The 21,096-nt window shown below is 30.0% G+C and overlaps 2 protein-coding genes and 1 long non-coding RNA gene across 3 annotated transcripts; all 3 read left to right on the top strand.

The window, feature by feature from the left end:
• Window positions 1-2,269: 2,269 nt before the first annotated feature.
• On the top strand, window positions 2,270-2,854 carry LOC126728304 (18.2 kDa class I heat shock protein-like). The gene has a single exon (XM_050434155.1). It carries the CDS (start codon window positions 2,270-2,272, stop codon window positions 2,735-2,737), a length of 468 nt encoding a protein of 155 aa, XP_050290112.1. The 3' UTR covers window positions 2,738-2,854.
• Window positions 2,855-6,377: 3,523 nt separating this feature from the next.
• Window positions 6,378-7,251, top strand: LOC126728296 (18.2 kDa class I heat shock protein-like). The gene has a single exon (XM_050434148.1). It carries the CDS (start codon window positions 6,571-6,573, stop codon window positions 7,036-7,038), a length of 468 nt encoding a protein of 155 aa, XP_050290105.1. The 5' UTR covers window positions 6,378-6,570; the 3' UTR covers window positions 7,039-7,251.
• Window positions 7,252-17,285: 10,034 nt separating this feature from the next.
• Window positions 17,286-19,626, top strand: LOC126728282 (uncharacterized). The gene is made up of 2 exons (XR_007656415.1): window positions 17,286-17,914; window positions 18,757-19,626. It is a non-coding gene; the product is annotated as an uncharacterized LOC126728282 (long non-coding RNA).
• The last annotated feature ends 1,470 nt before the right edge of the window (window positions 19,627-21,096 follow it).

The raw sequence follows: 21,096 nt of genomic DNA, 5'->3' as shown, positions 1-21,096 counted from the left end.
AGTAGTAGGTTTCGTATTCAAGTTTGGGAACTGGCCTTTGTAAAACAAATTAGAGGTAGATTACTTACTATGACTTCTTTCAGATTTTGCAAAAAGTGAGAATTATATGCACTTGGTACGATCTTTTTATGATATGTCAACATGTCAATTGTATGATTATAATTATATGATGAATGAGAAAGCTCATTTGTTGGTGTATGTATCTCTCTAATGTGGAGGTTGTAAATGAACCAAACTATAAATAAATAATTTAGACTCAACGTTAAAAAAAATTGTTTATACTTTTTATTTAGTAAACAGCTTAAACTCAAACATAATCAAGTGCTTGTGAACAAGCTCACGAATGTGAGGCTCAAATACTAGATTTGAATATATATATATATAATTATTTTTAAAACATGCATAAAAAATAATTACATAGACTTAAAATTGAATTGTATAAGTTTTTGTATATATATATATATATATATGTTCATAATATGTTAACTTATTATTTGTAATTTATTGATAATATAAAACATTTTATTTTGTAGTAAATAATTATATAAATTTTTTATAGCATTAGGTAAATCTAATTTTTATAAGTTTATAAATGAAAATTAGTCTATCTCATGAACTTAAATAATGTAATTTTAACTTTAACTAGGTTGTAACCAATGCTACACAAACATTTAATTGAAGCAACAATATAGTAGTCTGACCAAGGTGAGTGAAGGGGTCATCTCTGCTTTCGCATTTAGTATTATGAACGACTCATTTGGCATCCAAATAAAGAAAATTAAATCGGACATTTAAAGCAAAATTAGACAACAATTAAAAAAAATTAAATAAAGATTGTGCTTCGACTTCAATATAATATATATTATATATGATTTTTTCTTAGAACAAAAATAAGAGGGCTTCCGTGGGTAATCATTGCCTCACGTCCCACGATACAATGCCACTTAGGCTTTTGGGTAAGCCCATGGTTACCACTAGTGCAAAGTAAGGTGCTACTACTCGAATTCGCAATCATTTGGCACGTGGTTTGAAGTTATAGGTCTTTTCAAGTGCTTCTTATCCCTGCATAAAACTCGCCAATGGTGATTATTATTAATTATTATTAAAAAAATTGAGAAGGCAGTACAAAATTTTAGTTAAGGCGTTTACTATATAGAAAAAGAATAAGTTAATCAAAGAATTCGTGTGTAAACTCTACTCAACTTTAAATAATCAACTCAACTCATTTACAACCCCACAAATATACAACTTCATTAGTAAATTACTCAAATATACCTTAATCTACTTCTGTTACCTCTCCCTACCTTTATTCATTACTAATCTAAAGTACTTAAAAAAATTATGGAACTGATTGTGTGTGTGTGTATACACACATTTCCATGCCAATTATGATTTTTCCTCCTTCCTTGATTTGCTGCCCCTCAATTTTTAATAAGAACAATGTTAGATACACAAATTTTGTCACAACTTATTAAGGTGTTAAGTTTCAATTAGAGAATGTCTAAAATAAAATAGTTTCAATTGAAGCAACATCATTTTACATGGGTCAACTACTGATGCAAATTTTATTATGTAACAATCACAACAAGTTGTAATAATAGCAGATGCAAAAAAGTGAGAACTTTTTTGTCCTTAAATTATTGTTTTGATAAATACCACTTTTACGATGAATTAAGTTGTTTTCGAAATGATCCATTATTTTGAGTAAATATATTATAAGATGGTCTCATGAGATCATATAATACAAGAATTTTCTCCATTATTTTATGCTGGTTAAAATTTTGGTGCTTTTAAAAGTTACAAGAATTAATATTCCATATACAGATATTGACACACATTTCGTTTAGATCCATGTTAATCAGTTGATGCCACCCCTTATATATATATATATTTATATATATTATCTTGGTTGGGTTAAAATATGTTGCCAAATCCTTGTAAGTGCAATTGTACAGAGGCCCGATACATGAATCAGTAACACAAGGAAATACCCAAGTAGGCCAGTTCCACAAAGGTCTGCAAAGATCATACTACAACGTTCGTTTGGAAAATTAAAATTAACCGACTTGAAAGTTTGTCAAGAAAAGCAGAGAAGACTAATAACTAGAACTCCTGAGAAAATACCGTAAGAATCCTCCACGAACCTAAAAATTTCGCTACCACTCTGTAATCTATCAAACCAGTCAAAAATCGTGTGTCATTGTAAGCATCCCAACAAGCAACTACTTCAAACTTCAAAGGTTTTTCTGTACTATAGTTCCTAATTAAGATGTCGCTAATTCCAAGCTTCTTTGGTAGCCGCCGAAGCAACATCTCAAACCCATTCTCACTCAAGATTTGGGACCCTTTTAAGGATTTTCCATTCTCATCGGAATCTCAGTTTGCAAAAGAAAATTCTGCTTTGGTTAACACCCGCGTGGATTGGAAGGAGACCCGAGAAGCCCATGTGTTCAAAGCTGGTCTTCCTGGGCTCAACAAAGAGGAAGTGAAGGTTGAAGTTGAAGATGACAGAGTGCTCCAAATAAGCAGAGAGAGGAAAATGGAGAAGGAAGAGACGAAAGACACGTGGCATAGAGTGGAGCACAGCAACGGCAAGTTCTTGAGGAGGTTTAGGCTTCCTGAGAGTGCTAAGATGGATCAGATTAAGGCTTCCATGGAGAATGGTGTTCTCATTGTGACTATTCCTAAGGTGGAGGTGAAGAAGCCTGATGTCAAATCCATTGAGATTTCTGGCTAAATTGTGATTTGGTCCCTATATTGCATAGTTAATATAAACATAGGCCTTAAATTCTAATTGCATAAAATAAATTTTAGTTCAATGTTTGTTTCATTGTTTGATAATTTTCATGACTTGTCCCCCCAAATAAATGTTGTACGGGGAATATGTAAAAACTTTGTAATGTTTTGAAAGTACTAAGGAATGCAAAAACGCAAGAAAGAAGAACGCATAGAAGAAGAAGGAAAAAATAATACAGCGAAACTTGAGTCTTAAAAACTCGAGTTCCCACCACTTACAAATCGAGACTTAAAAACTTGAATTTTATCTTAAAACTCGAGTTTTAGACACTCAAAATGCTAGTTTTTCACATTTTTTAAAATGTGATAACTAATGAAATTGTTTGATATTTAAGGTTATTTGGAAAAAAATTGCAGTCCTTTATTAAAGGAATGGTACTGAATTGATGGAGTTGAGGTCTGACAAGTTAAAAAAAAAATAAAAAAAAGAAGAAGATGAAGAAGAAATAGTGGCTGTTTTTCCATAAGGCACATGGCCTAGCTTGTACTTGGAGTTATCATCTCAAAAGATGATAATGGTGGCAGGTGGTAGAAAAAAAAATTAAAAAATTGTGTATCCGTAAAAGCGCAGGTGCTTTGATTTAGATGACATAGTCATGTATCTAATTTTGTCCTTATCTCAAAAGTGCACTACGGTTTTAGGTGGCAGAAAGTAAAGGAAATATATATTATGAATATGTGGATTTTTTTGTGTGAGTTAATAATGAGAAATTATTAGTTATTATTTTTTAGTAGTCTCTCTTCTAACCGGGTACTGTTATAAGTTTTTCTTGAGTTATTTGATTATTGAGTATAGTGCTTGAAAATTATTTAGGTAATATCTAAGGATTTTAGAGAAAGTGTTAGGGAGAAGTTCTTTGTGGTGAGTTAGCTGAGGCAAGTAACCTTATCCTAATTGATTTTATTTTACGTATTTTAACTACTGAATTTTTTTTATAATTGTTACAAGTTTATTTTAATTGTTTAGCTACATTGAATTAAAGTAAATAATAAAGAATTGTGACAAATATATTTGATTTACTAAATATATGATTTTATATATGTATTTGAATTAAATATATTTTTGTTTGAACTATAATTTGATATATATGATTTTAGACAATCTGACTATGTTTTAACTCTGATACCTAGCCAATGGGGGTTATTCATTGGTACTGAAACTAATTTTATCTGGGGCATCACGAGCTTATCGTGTTTTTGAACCCAGTTAATGGGGGAAATACATTAGCATGGAACTAGTTTCATCTGAATTTGATGCCTAGTCAAAGGGATGTAGTGTAACCATAGTTGTAAGGATTGTTAAGAATATGAATTATGTTGAATATTTGAATTGTTTAAAGTCCTTGAAATTGCTTTTGTGTTTTTGGGAACCTATTGTTAATTATAGCTTTGATATATATGGAAAATATATTAATTTCTAATTTATCTATGATATATTTGTAAGATTTAAAATATTTGATCTATATACAACTTATTATTTTACAAATCTATTTGCTTGATAAAACTTATTAGGACTTTGGTTACTTATTGAGTTGTCAACTCACCCCCCTTCTTTCCCCTTTCAAATTCTAATTAGGAAGAGTAATATATGTTTGGGCTTCCGCTGGGATGTGCGCATGAGTGAAGTTTAGGAAATCAATGGAATAAGATTTGAACTTTTAGGTTTTAAATTACCATTTGTATAGAACTTTAGATTTAAAGGATTTAGTTTATTTTTATTTCGATGTTGGAAGATTATTATTTGGAGATCTTTTGAGAATTGCATTATTGAGGATATTTTTAAATTTATTGATGAAATTTTCTTTGAGGATAATTCTTTAGTTGTTAAGAAGGTCTTTCACACTTGTAAGGTGTAAACTTTATAAGTGTGTGGCTGTTGTCACATGCCTAGCTCTTACTTGGGTTCAAGGCATGACAGTTGGGTGGTTTGGTTGGCCATGAGTATGGGTCTATGGTGGTTTGGGTTCTGATTTATGGTTTTGGTTTGTGGTGTTGGGCTTTGTAACAATGGTGGTGAGGCGGTGGTTGTGATCTCAACGGGTAGATTTTTGGGTTGTGGTGGGTTTTGTTTTTTTGGTTTGCGCAATAGAATGAGGGACAAGAAGTAAGAAATATGAAAGAAGAGAGAAGAGTGAGGAGAGAGGAAAGGGAGTCTCACCGTTTCGGACCAAATTGTGCTTAAGGACCAATCTGGTTAGTTTTGAAAAGTCTTGAACTTTTTTGGAATTAGCCCAAACCTCGGGGTTAGTTTATGTATTTGACCCTATAATTATATATACTTGAGATTGAATTGTATAAGTTTATAAATAAATTCATAAGATACTAAACTATTGTATTTAAAACTTATTCATGATTTAAATAGTTCATCTGGTACTAAAAATTATATGTAGTACAAGGTTGGTAAATCGTTTTTTTTTTTTTTTTTTTGAGAATTAGATTGATAATCTAATTTTTATAACTATACAATGAAAACTAGTCTTCCTAATTGATTCAAATGATATATTTATTATAGATTGACTCAAATGATATATTCGTAACTATAATTAAGTTATCAATTATTGGAATAAAATTGTGAAGGCGGTAAATAATTTAATTGTTGTTCTTATTATATGCGGAAAAATAATAATTTAATAATAGCTTGTTGTGAACAAGCTTGAAATTCTTCAACAAGAAAATAAACCAAGTTTAGATATATATTATAACTTGATGATGTGTCTGGACTTGCTTGTGATTGAAATTAAATTAAATTAAGCAAACCTAAACTTTTAATATTCAGCATGACTTATTTACAACCCAACTAATATGCACCTCAATTAATAATTATCTAATACATTACCTTACTACAATTTTGCTATGATTTATTCTTTATTAATATAGATAATAGATTCCTTAAAGAAAATTATGGAAATGATATAATTTTATGTGATGTCCGTTACATTATCATTCCAATTATGATTTTTTTTCTTCTCCCTTTCTTATTAGTTGTTCCTTGAATTTTAATAAAAGCAATGTTGGAGACAATTTTTCACAATTTTTTTACATAACTTGTTAACATTAACCTATCAAGTTTTCATTATAGATAACATCACATTCACATTGACTCATTGCCAACGTCACTTTTATTATGTAAAAATCGTAATAACATATCATATCAATAATTGTAAAAAGGTTTTGAAATTTTTGTGTCTTTAATTTAAAGTTTTAATTTACTAGAATTAATTTGATTTTTTCATGGCTGGCTGACATAATCATATATTCATCATACACACATATTATAAAGAGTCTTATATCAGCGATATTTTTTTCTCTCCTTTAGAAGCAAAATCAGAATTCAAATATCTTCGACCATAAAATCATAATAATACTATAATAATTTAATACAAAGGATTTCTTTTTTGGTTAAATCTTGGTTGGGTTGAAAATGTGTTGCCAAATTTGTGCTAACGCAATTGTGGATAGGCCCAATACGCGAATCAGTGGCTGTGTGCAACACGAGATACCCAAGTGGGCCAAGTCCAAAGAAGGTTCACCAAGATGCTAGAAAGTTCGTTGAAAATAATCGGTAAACAGCCAGAAAATTCATTAAGCAGAAAGGAAAAAGACAAACAACAACCAGAACTCCCCAGAAAATACCTGAAGAATCCCTCACGAACCTATAAATTCGCTATCGCACTCTTTCTTCCCAAACCAGTCAGAATTAGCAAGTGTCATTGTAAGCTTTTTCAAGAAACAACCACTTCAAAAGTTTTCTCTGTACCATAGCTCTTAATTAAGATGTCACTAATTCCAAGCTTCTTTGGTAGCCACCGAAGCAACATATTGGATCCATTCTCACTCGAGATTTGGGACCCATTTAAGGATTTGCCATTCTCATCTGAGCCTCAGTTTGCAAGAGAAACTTCTGCTTTGGTTAACACCCGTGTGGATTGGAAGGAGACCCCAGAAGCCCATGTGTTCAAAGCTGATCTTCCTGGGCTCAACAAAGAGGAAGTGAAGGTTGAAGTTGAAGATGACAGAGTGCTGCAAATAAGCGGAGAGAGGAAAGTGGAGAAGGAAGAGAAGAAAGACACGTGGCATAGATTGGAGCGTAGCAGTGGCAAGTTCTTGAGGAGGTTTAGGCTTCCTGAGAATGCTAAGATGGATCAGATCAAGGCTGCAATGGAGAATGGTGTTCTCACTGTGACAGTCCCTAAGGTGGAGGCGAAGAAGCCTGATGTCAAGGCCATTGAGATTTTTGGCTAAATTGTGATTTTGGTCCCTCTGTACCATAATAATTAGAATATACTATGGCTTTAAATTGTGATTGCAGATAATAAATTTAGTACATGTATGTTTTTTTTTTTAATAATTGTCATGATTTTCCCCCAAGTATACGCTGTATGGGGAGTATGTAAAAGCTTGTAATGTTTTGAAAGTTCAAAGGAATGCAAAAACAGAGTGCTTAATATTGCTGCTTACATTTTCTCAACAAAAAAATAATAATAATATTGCTGCCTACACCCATATATTGTTTCATTGGAAAAGTTTATGCATTTTTTAATATTTGGTAGTATAAAAAACTATCAAAGAAAATTATCTCTTAACTTAGCATGAAATCGAGTTGTCTTTTTGTTAAAATTGTTGAAAAATAACTCTATTTTACATAAAACTAAATAGAGAAAACGAAATTAAAAGATAATTTTTCAATTCAGATCTTTCCAGGAGCAAAGTGCAAGAACGTTTTGATCAACCATCTAGATTTGGCTTAGCATTTTTATATGGAAGCCTGGAAGGCACTAGCTAGAGACTATTCATCTATTAAAACAAGAAAAATTCTATGGATTATACCTCAATAAACTTTTTTTTAATTGTAAAATCCTACTGTGTAGCGAATCATTTATTACTAAAAATATATAAGCTTAACACATGGGCCAAAAAAAAAAAAAAAATAGTAATAACTTGGTTCCAGGCATCTACCACTATACCTATAATGATTGGCCCAGGAACACTACTACCTAACTGCTCCAACTATGCCCAAACCCCCTAAAAACTTTGAAATTGATAGCCTGGACTCCGCCAACTGATCCTTATGTTACTCTAAATATCAATGGGAGTCTCAGGAAACCCGGGTAAAGCAAGGGGGTGGATAGGAGAGGAACCAAAAATTTTTAGTTGAGGGAGGCGGAGTTGTGATTTTAAATAACTTTACACACATTTCATCATACTTTTTCACCCATACATATATAAAAAACACTCAAAAAAATTACTCACACTCTTTTATCAAATGGGCCCTTAATGTTTTATTATTAGAGTAAGTTATAATTTATAAATATATTGCAGATAAAATATAAACTTTTAAGCATATATTTAGTAAATATTTTTAGGAGAATTTATTATCTTTTAAATTTTAATGAATATATAAAGGTAGTATTATTTGATATTAGACATGAACAAAAACATTTTATAAAAGAATGTTTAGCATCTCCTATCAAAATTACGCTCAATGAAGATTTTTAATAGAATAAAATTCATAAAAATAGCAAGCTCGCCCTTTGGGGGGGTGTTTTTGGAAATAGCTGTGGCCATTGGATTAAAGGTTTCTCTTTAAAATTAAGCACCAAAACCAATAACTTGGCTGAACATTGGGCGATTTGATAAATCTAGCATGGCGTCTAGGCTATAAATTCATTAATTTTAGAAATTGATCTCCAAGTTGTGGTTAATTGGCTAACCCCTCATGGTGTTTTGGCAGTGGATATTGTGGAATTACTTTGTTATTGCAAGAACACGATGGCTCAAGACTGGACCGTCCACCTAAGGCTCTTCTGTGAAGTAAATAGTTGCGCAGATGATCTAACAAAAATTGAAGAGTCTAAGAGAGCAACACAACAAAATGTGACATATGTTCACATTTTTTTTTTTTACCACACTGTTTTGTATTGGATTTGAAGAATGTGGGTACCTCAAGAGAGTATCTTGCGATTGTTCCTTTTGTATGATTTATACTTTATACATAAAGTCATTAGACACTAAATTGTTATTTATAATTTAGTGGTGAATTAAATAGTCCATTTTGTTGAAAATTTTTATATAGTACAAATTTGGTAATTTAATTTTTATAAGTACACAAAAAAATAAGTCTTTCCAATTGATTCAAAATGATATTTTTTTAGTATAATTAAGTAGTCAATTAGTAGAAAAAAATTGTGAGGTTGGTAAAACTTTTTGGTTGTGATGTTTGTTATATGTGGGGAAAAAATAATTTAATCAAATAGCTCATGAATAAGCTTAAATTTGTTAAACAAGAAAATAATTTAAGTTTGAATATGTATTATAGCTAAGAAAATAATTTAAGTTTGAATATGTATTATAGCTTGATGATGTGCTCAACTTTGCTTGTGTTCAAAATAAAATATACTTAACTAATTCTAAACTTTTAATATTTGGTTCAACTTCTTTATAATTTCTGCTACTTCTCTTGTTTTATTCTTGCCAATATAGAGTTCTTAAAGAAAATTATGGAAATGTTATTATTTTATTTGAAATTCCATTACCAATTTCCATTCCCATTATGGTTTTTTCTTCTTCCTTGATAATTCGTTGGTCCTCAAATTTTAATAAACACAATTTTAGAAGACTTTTCACAATTTTTTACTAAATTTGTTAAGACATCAAGTTTTGAAATTGCAATATCAAATCCTATCAACGGTTGTAAAAAGGTTTTGAAATTTTCTATGTCCCTAAATTTATGATTTAAATAAAAAACTTGATCTCTCTTAGAAAGAGAACTACATTTCAAATCCCCATTTTCTTGTTGTTGCTTTTTTTTTTTTTTTTTTTAATAGAGAATTTCAACCTATGGAGTCCGTTCCTAATTATAACTCTTTATCATCAAACTAAGATACCAATCGATTTTTGAAGTAGGCGGAGATTGAATCTCAAATCTCTTATTCAACCATTAGAGACTTTATCAGTTGAACTAATTCGAGCTCACAAATAAATGAATACCACTTTTATGATGAATTGCATTTGTTTTCAAAATGACACACATTTTATGGTGATATAAATTTTGATGCTTCTAAAAATGTACTAAAATTAATTTGATTTGTTCATTAGTGACATATTTAGAGAATTATACACATTACGTGCACTAGAATATTAATACACAAGTCATGAGTCTTTTATCTTAATAATATTGTTTACTCTCAACCAACAAGAGGCAAGGTACTATATATCTTTCACCATGTGGGCGAAGTTTGACAATGAATGAGAGCTATCCCCAAGATGAGTATCTATCTCACATTCCAATATCACTCGATCAAAACCTGTCTCCAAAGCCAATTCTAGAGCCCTCTTTGCTGCCATAGCTTCCACTTCAATGGCTATGAAAGGGAGAGTATTTTTTTTGCAAGAGAGAAACCACAACCACACTAGCACTATATTTTGATTCAAATAGAGCACTATCGAAGTTCACCTTATATAGATTTCTGTTCGAAGATTGCCAACAGGTGGGTGGTCATACCACTGGTGTTATGGTGAAGGAATTATGGAGGATAAACTCGCGCAACCTCTCCTTTGTTTGAGGTAGTAGCTGGTTGTGAGGAACTATAGTCTATAGGTTTTTCGAGTCAAAGATCATTTCTTCAATCCCATTTCACCCAGATTACAATCTATACTTGGTCAAAATTAAATAAAAAAAATAATGGGTTGTATTTGCTTATTTCGCAAACAAATCAAGTTCAAAAACTCACATTAAGAAGAAAAAATGAAAAAGAAAAAGTCAATTTCAAAACCAATTTTAAACTTGACTACTAAATATGTCAAACTCAAATATAAATGTGTTTATGAACAAATTATGTTAGTAATTTTATTTAATTAATGAGCTAATATAAAAAATACATTAATTTTACTAGTGTAACATTATATACTATATAATAAAAGATAGGCTTAGAAGTTGTAATTGCGCCAAGTGGATTCACCAAATTGCAGAATTTTTTTTAGATTTAAAAAAATAAATATAATTTTTTTTGGTCTTATCTTCTTCTCCTATAATTTTTAAATTGATAGAAATATTAATTTAATTACAATCCAAACTCTTTATCTAATCAATTTTTTTATTTAAATTATATTATTACATTAAAAAGAAAATAGTACACGTAAAAAAAAAATGCAACAATCTTCATCTAATCCTTTATTTTTATTTAAATTATATTACTACGTGTAAAAAAAAAAATAATAATACACAAAAAAAAAAGCAATTTATTCAACTACATATTCAACGTATTTAATCTATATGAATTTTTTTTTTACAGATAATTACTTCTAATTTTTTTCATTCAATCTATATGACTTTTTCTTTTTCTTTTTTTGGGATAAACATACATCCTAAGTTAATTCTTCTTCTCATATAATTCCTAGAATGATTAGAAATCTAATTTCGTCACAATTGAAAACTCTCTCTCTCTCTCTCTCTCTCTCTCTCTCTCTCTCTCCATATATATATATATATACAATTTTTATGCTGTTTAGAAATCTAACTCTCCTTTATTTTTTTCCCCTTATTACTTTAGGCAATTTGATGTTTTTGAAATCCCTGATTTTTATCAATCATTAAATTTTCTATTATTACGATTTTTTAGATAAATATATTATTTTATTTATCTTCATCAATTGTGCATGCTTAGAAACTTTAAAAGGTTCGAGTTTTACGAATTCACTTTTTATTTCCCTTGAATTAAGAGAGTTTGAGTTTAAGTTTAGTATTGCTTTTACTTTTTAACTAGTTGCTAACTCGTGTGATGCACGAGATGGTTAAATAAAAAATTAAAAGTACTTATTTTGCTTAAAGGTTTATGACTTAACTTTAAAAAATGTATAACTTGAAAATGCATGAAAATAAGTAATTTTTTGTTAAATATAATGGTTTAGAAAAATTCTTTTTCTTTCATATCATTGGTTCCACATAACATATTATAGCGTGGGCTATTCTATGGTGATGACTTCACATAATACTCAACTGCAATTAAATCTACTATCCACCACCAATTTAATCTATGTTATCTTGATAGTAGATCTACAAATTGCATTATCATATCCTTAGAGCTTGTCACATCATTATTATTATCTATATATGATATAAAACCGAAAATTTTGACTTTTTGCGAGACCTACGTTAGAATTAGGATTAAAAAAATAATTATACTTTTTTTAATTAGACCTCACATTAGATTTTTTTTTTTTTTTTTAAAGGACTCACTTTAGGTTTCAAAAAAAAAAAAAAAGACTCGTGTAATAAATAATAAATAAATAAATAAAACTTTAGGATGAAGGAAAAAAGAGAGAGAGACTCATGTTAGGACTCTCTCACTATTTAGTTTTAAAAAGGACCACACGTTAGAAATTTATTTTTTTTAAAGGGACTCACTTTAGGTTTAAAAGAAAGAAGAAGAAAGACTCACGTAAAAAAAAGAACTTTAGGATTAAGGAAAAAAGAGAGAGAGACTCCTATTAGAACTCTCTCACTATTTAGTTTAAAAAATTAAAATGATGATGTGGAAAATTGTGGGAGTTTCAGAAATTTCGGTTATATATATATATACACACTAATATTATGCCCATGCGTTTCACAGCTTAATTAGAAGTTATTTATGTTAAAACTATATTAATAATTTGTGACTAATTTGTGAGTCATACGATAAAAACAAATGAATTTGCAACATGTATACATACATATATTGAGTCACTTTGTGCATACATGGTGTGTAGTATATAAATTTTACATATTAAAACATAAAATTATGATATATAATCAAAATATTTAATTTATTTTAAATTACTTGGATTTAATAGAATTTGAGGTGAGTGAAATATTAAAATTTGAGATTAAATCACATCGTTATAATTACTTATATATATATACATAATAATTATATATTCAAAACAATAGTGAGAAACCTATCAAAGTTTGATAAAATTATTTTAATTAAATAAATAAATAGCAAGTACTTTTCTCTCTCTGTCTCCCTCTATTTTTATGTCTTGCATTTGATCCTTTGGCATATTTGTATGCTTATTTAGACTTGCATATTTGCAAATTCTGTTGTGTCTCCAACATGCATGTCTAGCATGTATATGAAATATTGTTTTTCCATTTATATCAATTAGTATTTATATATATTCAAAGTTAACCAATGGTAAATGTTATCATTCTAACATAAACCTTAATATTAACAAAAATAATATTTTTTCTAAACTTTTCTTTTTCAATCTTTATAAAGGTCAAAATTAACAAAATGCAATGATTCAATCTTTTCCTCTTTCTCATCAAGGTTGAATTCAGATTCTTCAAAACTATATTGAAATACAACATGTTAAAATAGTGTAGAAAGAGAATTTGCAGCTTTGTTTAGCTACAAAAAGAATAGTCTCCTTATCATATTTGAGAATTAATAATAATAGGGCAAAAAAAACAAAGCTGCAAACAATGTATTTTTTAGTAAGAAATTTATTCTAGGAAAAAAAAACACACAGAAAAACCAATATAGCTAAGAGAAAGGGTATTACAGGACGAATATTTTGACTAAGAGTCTAAGACTAAAATTGATAAAGATTGCACTATTAGTGGAGAAAAACGTACCACATCCATAATCCATTAGCACAAAAACTGTAACATAACAATAAAATCCATTAGCACAAAAATGTACCACATATAGGATTCAATCTCTGCCTACACTAAAAACTCATTGGTGTTTTGGTCCGATGATAAAGAGTACAATTGTAAAAAACGGATTCTATAGGTTAAAACTCTATAATAAAAAAATACCAAAAATTAAAAAATTCTATAAAATTCTAAGGAAAGATCACATATTGATGTGGGAGTCAAGGTTGTGGAACCTTGAATAAAAATTTCCCAAGGATAAACAATGCTATCTTGATTACACAACTTTTTGATTAGTTGGCATGATATCATTGATATGTCCACCCGCAACTTAATACAAACATCCCCTTCATTATAGTTTTATTCTAAGGAAAAAAATAGTAACAAAATATAGATAGATAACTGAAGTTATACAAGTTCATGTGCTACCTGATTGTTTTCTCTTATCGTACTCTACTACTCTTTGCTCTTAGGCGAAATGGACTGCTTCTACAGGGAAGCCTCTTTTTGTTTTCTAAATATATATGATTTAATTTTTTTTTCTCGATTGATTTTACCATTAAAAGATAGTAGAGTTTCAAGTTAAACTCTGATATAAAATCTCATCAAGTTATTAGATATACTTGAAGATATATATGAAAATAAAAAACTAGGGTGACATTTGTTTGGTCATCTTGAAAGCTATGACAATTAAAATAGAAGCCATAAAGCTCAGAAATTAATCTACAGCCTTTCCTGCCAGTTATTTTCCTACCACACCCTAAATTTAATGGCTAGTTTCAATTAGTTCCTCCAAGAACCAACATCTGGAATGGACCAATAAATATTGAATGAATTAAAGAATTAGCCAATGCTGTGGTGCAATTTTATTGAAACATTCAAATCGGAGAAAAGCTTTTCAAAAGATCACGGGTCTTGGTGCTTAGAGACATTACTTCCATTGATACTGAGTTTTGGCAGTGCACTAAATAATAAGATGGGAAAAGGGAGATGTAGTAAATTACAACTTAACAAACATAGGGCAATTTGAACTATAAAATCTAAGGATATTTGGCTCCCAAAAGTTCCAAAAGCTCTTTTTTAAGGGAAAATACAATTCTGAGCAAGGCAACAGATAATTACTAAACTTGAGAAAAAATACTGCCATTGATTTCATAAGTTGAACATTACATAGTTGTGAACATTTTTATATTACATTACATCTAATTTTCACATATAGATACATTACATTACAAATCCTTTTTTTTTAGTCCCTACATATATAGTCACTACAAATAAAGATGACTTTCAACGTTAACACTTGGACCCCATACAAAAGGCTATCACAATCCCACTTATTGATTTAAGAAACCACTAATAATCACCAAAGCCACTTAGGGGTTCTCTTATGCATTGCAGCTTCATTCTTCAACCTTTAGTTAGTGTCAAATAGTCTAGTAATTACACTTTTTTCTCATAATGTTTTGGGCCTTAAACTAAAGTTTAAAAACCTAGAAAATTGGACTGCCCAGTTAAACTAACTTCAAATAGTCATAGCTTACTCAATATAAGCCCAAATTAAGAAAAAAAATTATGTTCAATTGAAGCCCAAGATGTCTACTTTCCAATGAAACAAATATCACTCAAAAATTCTTTGTGGATCAAAAGTTATGGTCAAAATAGTGAGTAAAGGTCATTTTTCAATATTGATTTCAAAGCGATTTAAGCAGTTTTGAGTTGTGATTACTTCCAAACTATTGTGAACTCTTTAATTACCCTTGGTTGACATATGTCAAGCTTATCATTAGGGTCGGGGACCAAAATTTATTAACGGGTACAAAATGCGGTGTTTACAATGCCACACCTCAAGAATTAAAATCCTTGATTACATTTTCGGTCATTGATGCTGGTATGACGGTCAAATGCCAACATAATATTTAAAAATCAAAAACACACACACAACCACACCAAATCTAAAGACTAAAACACAAAAAAAAAAAAAAAAAAAAAAAGGCCACGTCGAATCTTAAGATCAAATCAAACTCTTAGTTACCTTCCTAAATTTAATCCAAAGCACAGAGAGCTAAGTACGTGAGGGAGTTCCTCAATCCAAATCATGGAGGTGTAGGCTAGGCATGTGAACCTTGTGGATGACATCACTACACCAGTTTGACCTTATGAGAGAGAGAGATAGAGAGAAAAACAAATGCATAAAAAGCGGAGAATGAAGGAGTTGGGAGTTTTGTTCACGCTCCGTTTGTGTCGATGGAAAACCTTGCGTAAAGATAGTTTTCCTTATTTTCTAGTGTTTGGTAGCATAAAAAAAAGATGAGTTAAAGGAAAAATATCTTTAGTCAACATAAAAAATATGGCTTATTTATAGAAATTGTTTTCCATTAAATTTTTTTGAAAAACAACTCTATCTCACAGTAAGCTAAACAAAGGAAATTAGGAGGTTGTTTTTCAACTCATTTAAAGTTGCTACCAAACATTAGAAAATGAGATAGTTTTATAGGAAATACTTCTTAGAAAATGACTCATTTTCTAGAAATTATCATTGTTGAAACAAACAAAGCATTAGTTCCTAGACAAAATGGTGGGTTTTATGAAGGATATACCCCTAACAACGGTGTGATATGGACTTGTAAGAAAGTTTTAAAATAGGAATTGATACCACACTAGCTAATGACCGATTTTCCTCAAAATCTCTAACCTCCATTATGTGCGTCTTTGATAACAGTTAAGAGTGGTACAACCACCTCAGCTCCTTCTAGATTTGTCAATTCCAATCGGAACGGTATAGCCCTAGACGTGGCAATGAACATGATTGATAAACTTTAACAATTTAATTATTTGTAAGACATCAATTTGTAAGTCATCAGTTTGTAAGTCTTATATAATAAAAGGTATATTGTCTCTAACATTGCTCGATTTTTACAACTTTCTTCACAACTTATTAAGGTGTTAGGTTTTCATTAAAGTAACATTATTTTCATATAAACACATCACTAATATAATTTTAATTATGTAAAAACTAAAATATGTCATATCAATAGTTGTCAAACAAGCTTTATGAAATTTTGTATCCATAGGTTTATTATTTTTAATAAATAGTCTGATTAACGAGTGCTCTTAGGACATTAATTAGTAAACTATTTTTAAAAAAATTTAATATCATTTTTATGAAAAATATAAAAAGTTGTCCAAAAAACTAGTTACATTTTTCTTTACCTATAAAAATTTTCTAAAACTATATCCTAATCATAGGTATATATTAACTTTTCCCTTTAATAAATACCACTTTTATGAAAAATTATATTTGTTTTCAAAATTTTCCATTTATTTAAGTTGATTTAAATTTGACGCTTTTAAAATTTACAAGAATTAATATGAATTTTTTATGAGTTTCCTGTTCATTCCTACACATTTCGTGCATTCCAATGTTGATAGAAAGTTGAAAAAAGAAAAAGAAAAAGAATAAATATGAAAGTTTTTTTTTTTTTAAATCTTGGATGATTTCAAAATATGCTGCCAAATCCGTGTAAGCCCAATTATGGAGAAGCCTAATACATGAATAAATAGCGCAATGAAATATCCAAGTGAGCCTGTTCCACGGAAGGTTCACAATCATACTAGAATGTTCGTTGATATATTTGAAAATTTTTATAAAGCAAAAAAAAAAAAATTTGAAAATCCCTATTTTTTTAAAAAAAAATTTTAGAAAGAAAAGTCAGTATTTTCTTTTAAAATTCAAATATTGAGACGTCATTTTGGGTTTAAATCAAAGAAACTCGCACGTGCAACTGTGCCAAGACTCTAACGGCTAGTAATTATAAACGCATAGTCTTTTCAATTTCTCTTTCTCTCTCACTTTCCCTCACCCTTTCTACACTTTCCTTCACTTCTCTCTCTAAAAAAATCCTCTCACTTTCAGACACTTTCCCATATAACCCATCTTCAAACGCAGAAAATTTTCCCTTAAGAAGTGGATTTCCTTACCCCAAAAACATATAGATTCATTTCTAATCTCTCAAATCTTCTTCACCATTCAATTGAAGAAACGGGTACAAAGATTTTCCCCAGAAAATCTGATCCCTCTCTCTCTCTTCCTGAATGCTCCAACTTATCCTCAAATAGAAAGTGGTTCTCTAACAACTGCAAAAAAAAAAAAAAAAAAAAAAAAAAAAAAACACTTTTCTTGGAAATTCAGGAAAAGGGTTTGAAGATTTTTTCGGGAAAGTGGATTTCCTTACCCCAAAAACATATAGATTCATTTCTAATCTCTCAAATCTTCTTCACCATTCAATTGAAGAAACTGGTTCAAAGATTTTCTCTAACAACTGCAAAAAAAAAAAAAAAAAAAAAAAAAAACACTTTTCTTGGAAATTCAGGAAAAGGGTTTGAAGATTTTCTCGGGAAAGTGATTTCCAGATTTGAATTTTAAGAAAAGGCTATGTGGAACAACAACAAGATTTTTCCGGCAAGGGGGTTAAACATGTTCAGGTCAGAGATTTTTTTGTGCTTTCATATGATTTAGACTAATGTATTTTTTCTGTCTTCTGATTTTGTTTGAATTGAATTACAACTTCCTGCTGATTTTCATTCTTGTCAGTAATGAAAAACTTCTTTTTGGATTTTCTTTGGTCTCTTCCTTTTTGGAATTTCCTGGTTTTTGAATGTTATTGATTTTTATTAACTAGAGTTTTCAATTTTGTATAATTTTGAATGCCTTTCTTGGTAGTCTTAGCTGTACCCCGTTGGTTTTTTCTTCTAATTGGTGTGGAATATCCTTTCAAATGTATACGGACTTGAATGAATTTTCATGCTCCTGTTTTTTTAAAAAGATTTAAAAAAAAAAAATTATTTTCTATGTTTTTCCTCTGAAATTTGTGGCATGTGAAGCCATGTCAAAAACATATAATTGGAGCCATGCTATACTCTTCCACCTAAGAATTTTCCCTAAGAACACTATCATTTGAATGAGCAAGGTTCCTCTCAATTTCTAGTGGAATGGAGATAGTCCATTTTAGTGTTCATATTTTATTTGTTGTATCTAACAGGTATACATGATGATGGCACTAGAGACATATTTAGATTTTTAATATTTAAAATCTGAACCATGAAATCGATTCATTTGAGATGGAGAGGATCCTATTCCCATTTCAACTTAATCAGATTTGATCAACTTTTGTTTAAAATGTAATATGTAACATTTAATTAATTTGTACTTCCTTTTCAACAAATTTGTGGTGTTTGAAGTTCAGGTGTCAATCCTGTTTTTTCAATTAATTTGTACTTCCTTCTTTCCACTTGACTCTGCTCTTCGTAACATAATAAAGTTGCAGGATGTCCACCAGTATAATTCGTTCACTGAAATGTTGGGGCCAGAGAGTCTTGCAAAGGTTCTTCCCGGAGTTGAAACCCTTGAAGAAGGTAACAACTGCTTTTTTAATTTTTAATTTTTTTATTGTGTTTCACTTCTTGTATGGTGATAAAGTTTATCCATCTAGGCAAAATGAAGTTAATTGTTCTGTCAAATAGCTGTAAATAATTTTGTGCTTGCAGCAGAAAATATTCCGGTGACATTTTCAAGATTCAAAACTTTGTTGTGCATAATAGTAATAGGAACAGTGACTAATAACAATAGAATTTACAATAGTAATAGACCCAATTGAATTTACAATATTAATAGACCCAATAAGTGGCTTAGAATTTCTTTTTAATTTGATTAGGATCAGTTGTTGTAACCCAATAGAATTGGTTTTGTTGTATTATATGAGTCAGAGCATTAGATTTTGCTGTAGTATATCTTGCAAGGTGGTTTCCTTTGGGTAGTTTAGGTGAGGAACTATTTTGCGTTAAAATTGGTTGATTGTAATGGCTTGGAGTTTGTTTAGCACTTCTCTGTTTTGCAATGCTATTATAAGTTCTTTAAATAGTTCTATGGTGAAAATTGTTGTGCTTTCGTACCATACTCATGTTAGTAGTTTGTTTATTATTTGCATTATTCTTGTTATGCATTGTTCTTGATATGCCCAAAAGTCTTTGAGCTAAGTTCCTAAGATTGTTTTGAGTTTATGTGCTCTATAGTAAGTTAAATCTCATGTAAACAATTTTCATGAACTCTTATAAGCAGTCTCTCTTACCTTATGAAGTTGATGTATCACTTGTTTGTTGCCCCAGTAGTTATTTTCATTTTGACTTACGTATGAGATGTTTTACATATGAGATTTGAATTTTAAGAAAAGGCTATGTGGAACAACAACAAGATTTTTCTGGCAAGGGGGTTAAACATGTTCAGGTCAGAGATTTTTTTGTGCTTTCATATGATTTAGACTAATGGATTTTTTCTGGCTTCTGATTTTGTTTGAATTGAATTACAACTTCCTGCTGATTTTCATTCTTGTCAGTAATGAAAAACTTCTTTTAGGATTTCCTTTGGTCTCTTCCTTTTTGGAATTTCCAGGTTTTTGAATGTAATTGATTTTTATTAACTAGAGCTTTCAATTTTGTATAATTTTGAATGCCTTTTTTGGTAGTCTTAGCTGTACCCCGTTGGAAATTCATTACTCTTAAAAAAAAAAAAAAAATGGAAAGGCTGGGTCAGAATGTGAGTAGGTACTTGATTTTGAATAAAAGCTGGGTTATCCAATTTCTCAATGAAGGCGAATCTTTCTAAATTGTTATTGTATATATGAACATGTTTTCTGTTATGTTTTGGGCAAGCCTTGTTGCTTTTAATAAAAAATTGTCAAAGAAGATATAGTCTCTTGATCATTATACCAGTTTTATAAAACTAAAACCTAGTTTAACTTATTATAAGTAAAAGTGATGCACATTTTAGGATGCAGATGGATAGATTACAAACTTTGTAGTGACTTCCACTAAGGTTTTAGATTGCATCTGTTTTCTTTACAGTAATGATTTGACACCTTATCTTGTTAAAAGATTCCTGTGTTTTAAATTTCTATTTTTACTGGTCATGAAATCAGGTTGATTTTTTTAAAATCCCTCTTATGTTTAGTTGTAAGTGAAATTTGATATTGAGCGTGACAGTTGTGGCTTTTGATTTACTTTTCTCTAGTATGTTACTTGAATTCATTGATGTACAATAGATTAGAATTTATTGCGTATGAGATATTGCATATTTTGGTGCTTTGACTATTTCCTCCTAGAGTCTCATTTAGAATCAAATGGGTAAGAATTTGAATAGGCAAGGAAATCAAAGTGAATGATCAGAATGTTTCCCATCATGAATTTGTTTCCAATTGAAGCTTATGCATGTGGACTTGGCTAAATGAGGTACTATGACTTAGTTTCTTTTCTCTGATCGTGTTGATGGTAGATGACAGGTCGGAATTCTAACCACGTGGCGATTTCTCTACCGTTGATTATGATTGTGATTTTTTTGGTGATGGCAGCGACGACGAGGACTTGTCCATTGACATCAATACGCTGCTTGACATTCTTGGAGAAGATCCTCAGCCTTCACAATTACAGGTAGGTTCTTCAATATTTTTGCTCTCTAAATTATATAATTTGATGGTTTTTTTTTTTTTTTTTTTTTGAGGAATATTCAATTGTGTAGGTCAAATAGTTTGTAGTAACTAGTTTCTCTTAATCATTGAATTTTGAATTTATGCTACACTCTGTTTGTCTTAAAACTTAATTGAGAAGAAACTTCC

The sequence above is a fragment of the Quercus robur genome, chromosome 1 (assembly GCF_932294415.1).
Source record: "Quercus robur chromosome 1, dhQueRobu3.1, whole genome shotgun sequence".
Lineage (NCBI taxonomy): Eukaryota > Viridiplantae > Streptophyta > Magnoliopsida > Fagales > Fagaceae > Quercus > Quercus robur.
Note: the sequence above shows the minus strand (reverse complement) of the source record. Positions and strands in the feature narration are given on the sequence as shown.

What these genes read in the sequence shown, in the direction of transcription:
- LOC126728304 (XM_050434155.1), top strand. Translation starts at nt 2,270, where the DNA reads ATGTCGCTAATTCCAAGCTTCTTTGGTAGCCGCCGAAGCAACATCTCA.
- LOC126728296 (XM_050434148.1), top strand. Translation starts at nt 6,571, where the DNA reads ATGTCACTAATTCCAAGCTTCTTTGGTAGCCACCGAAGCAACATATTG.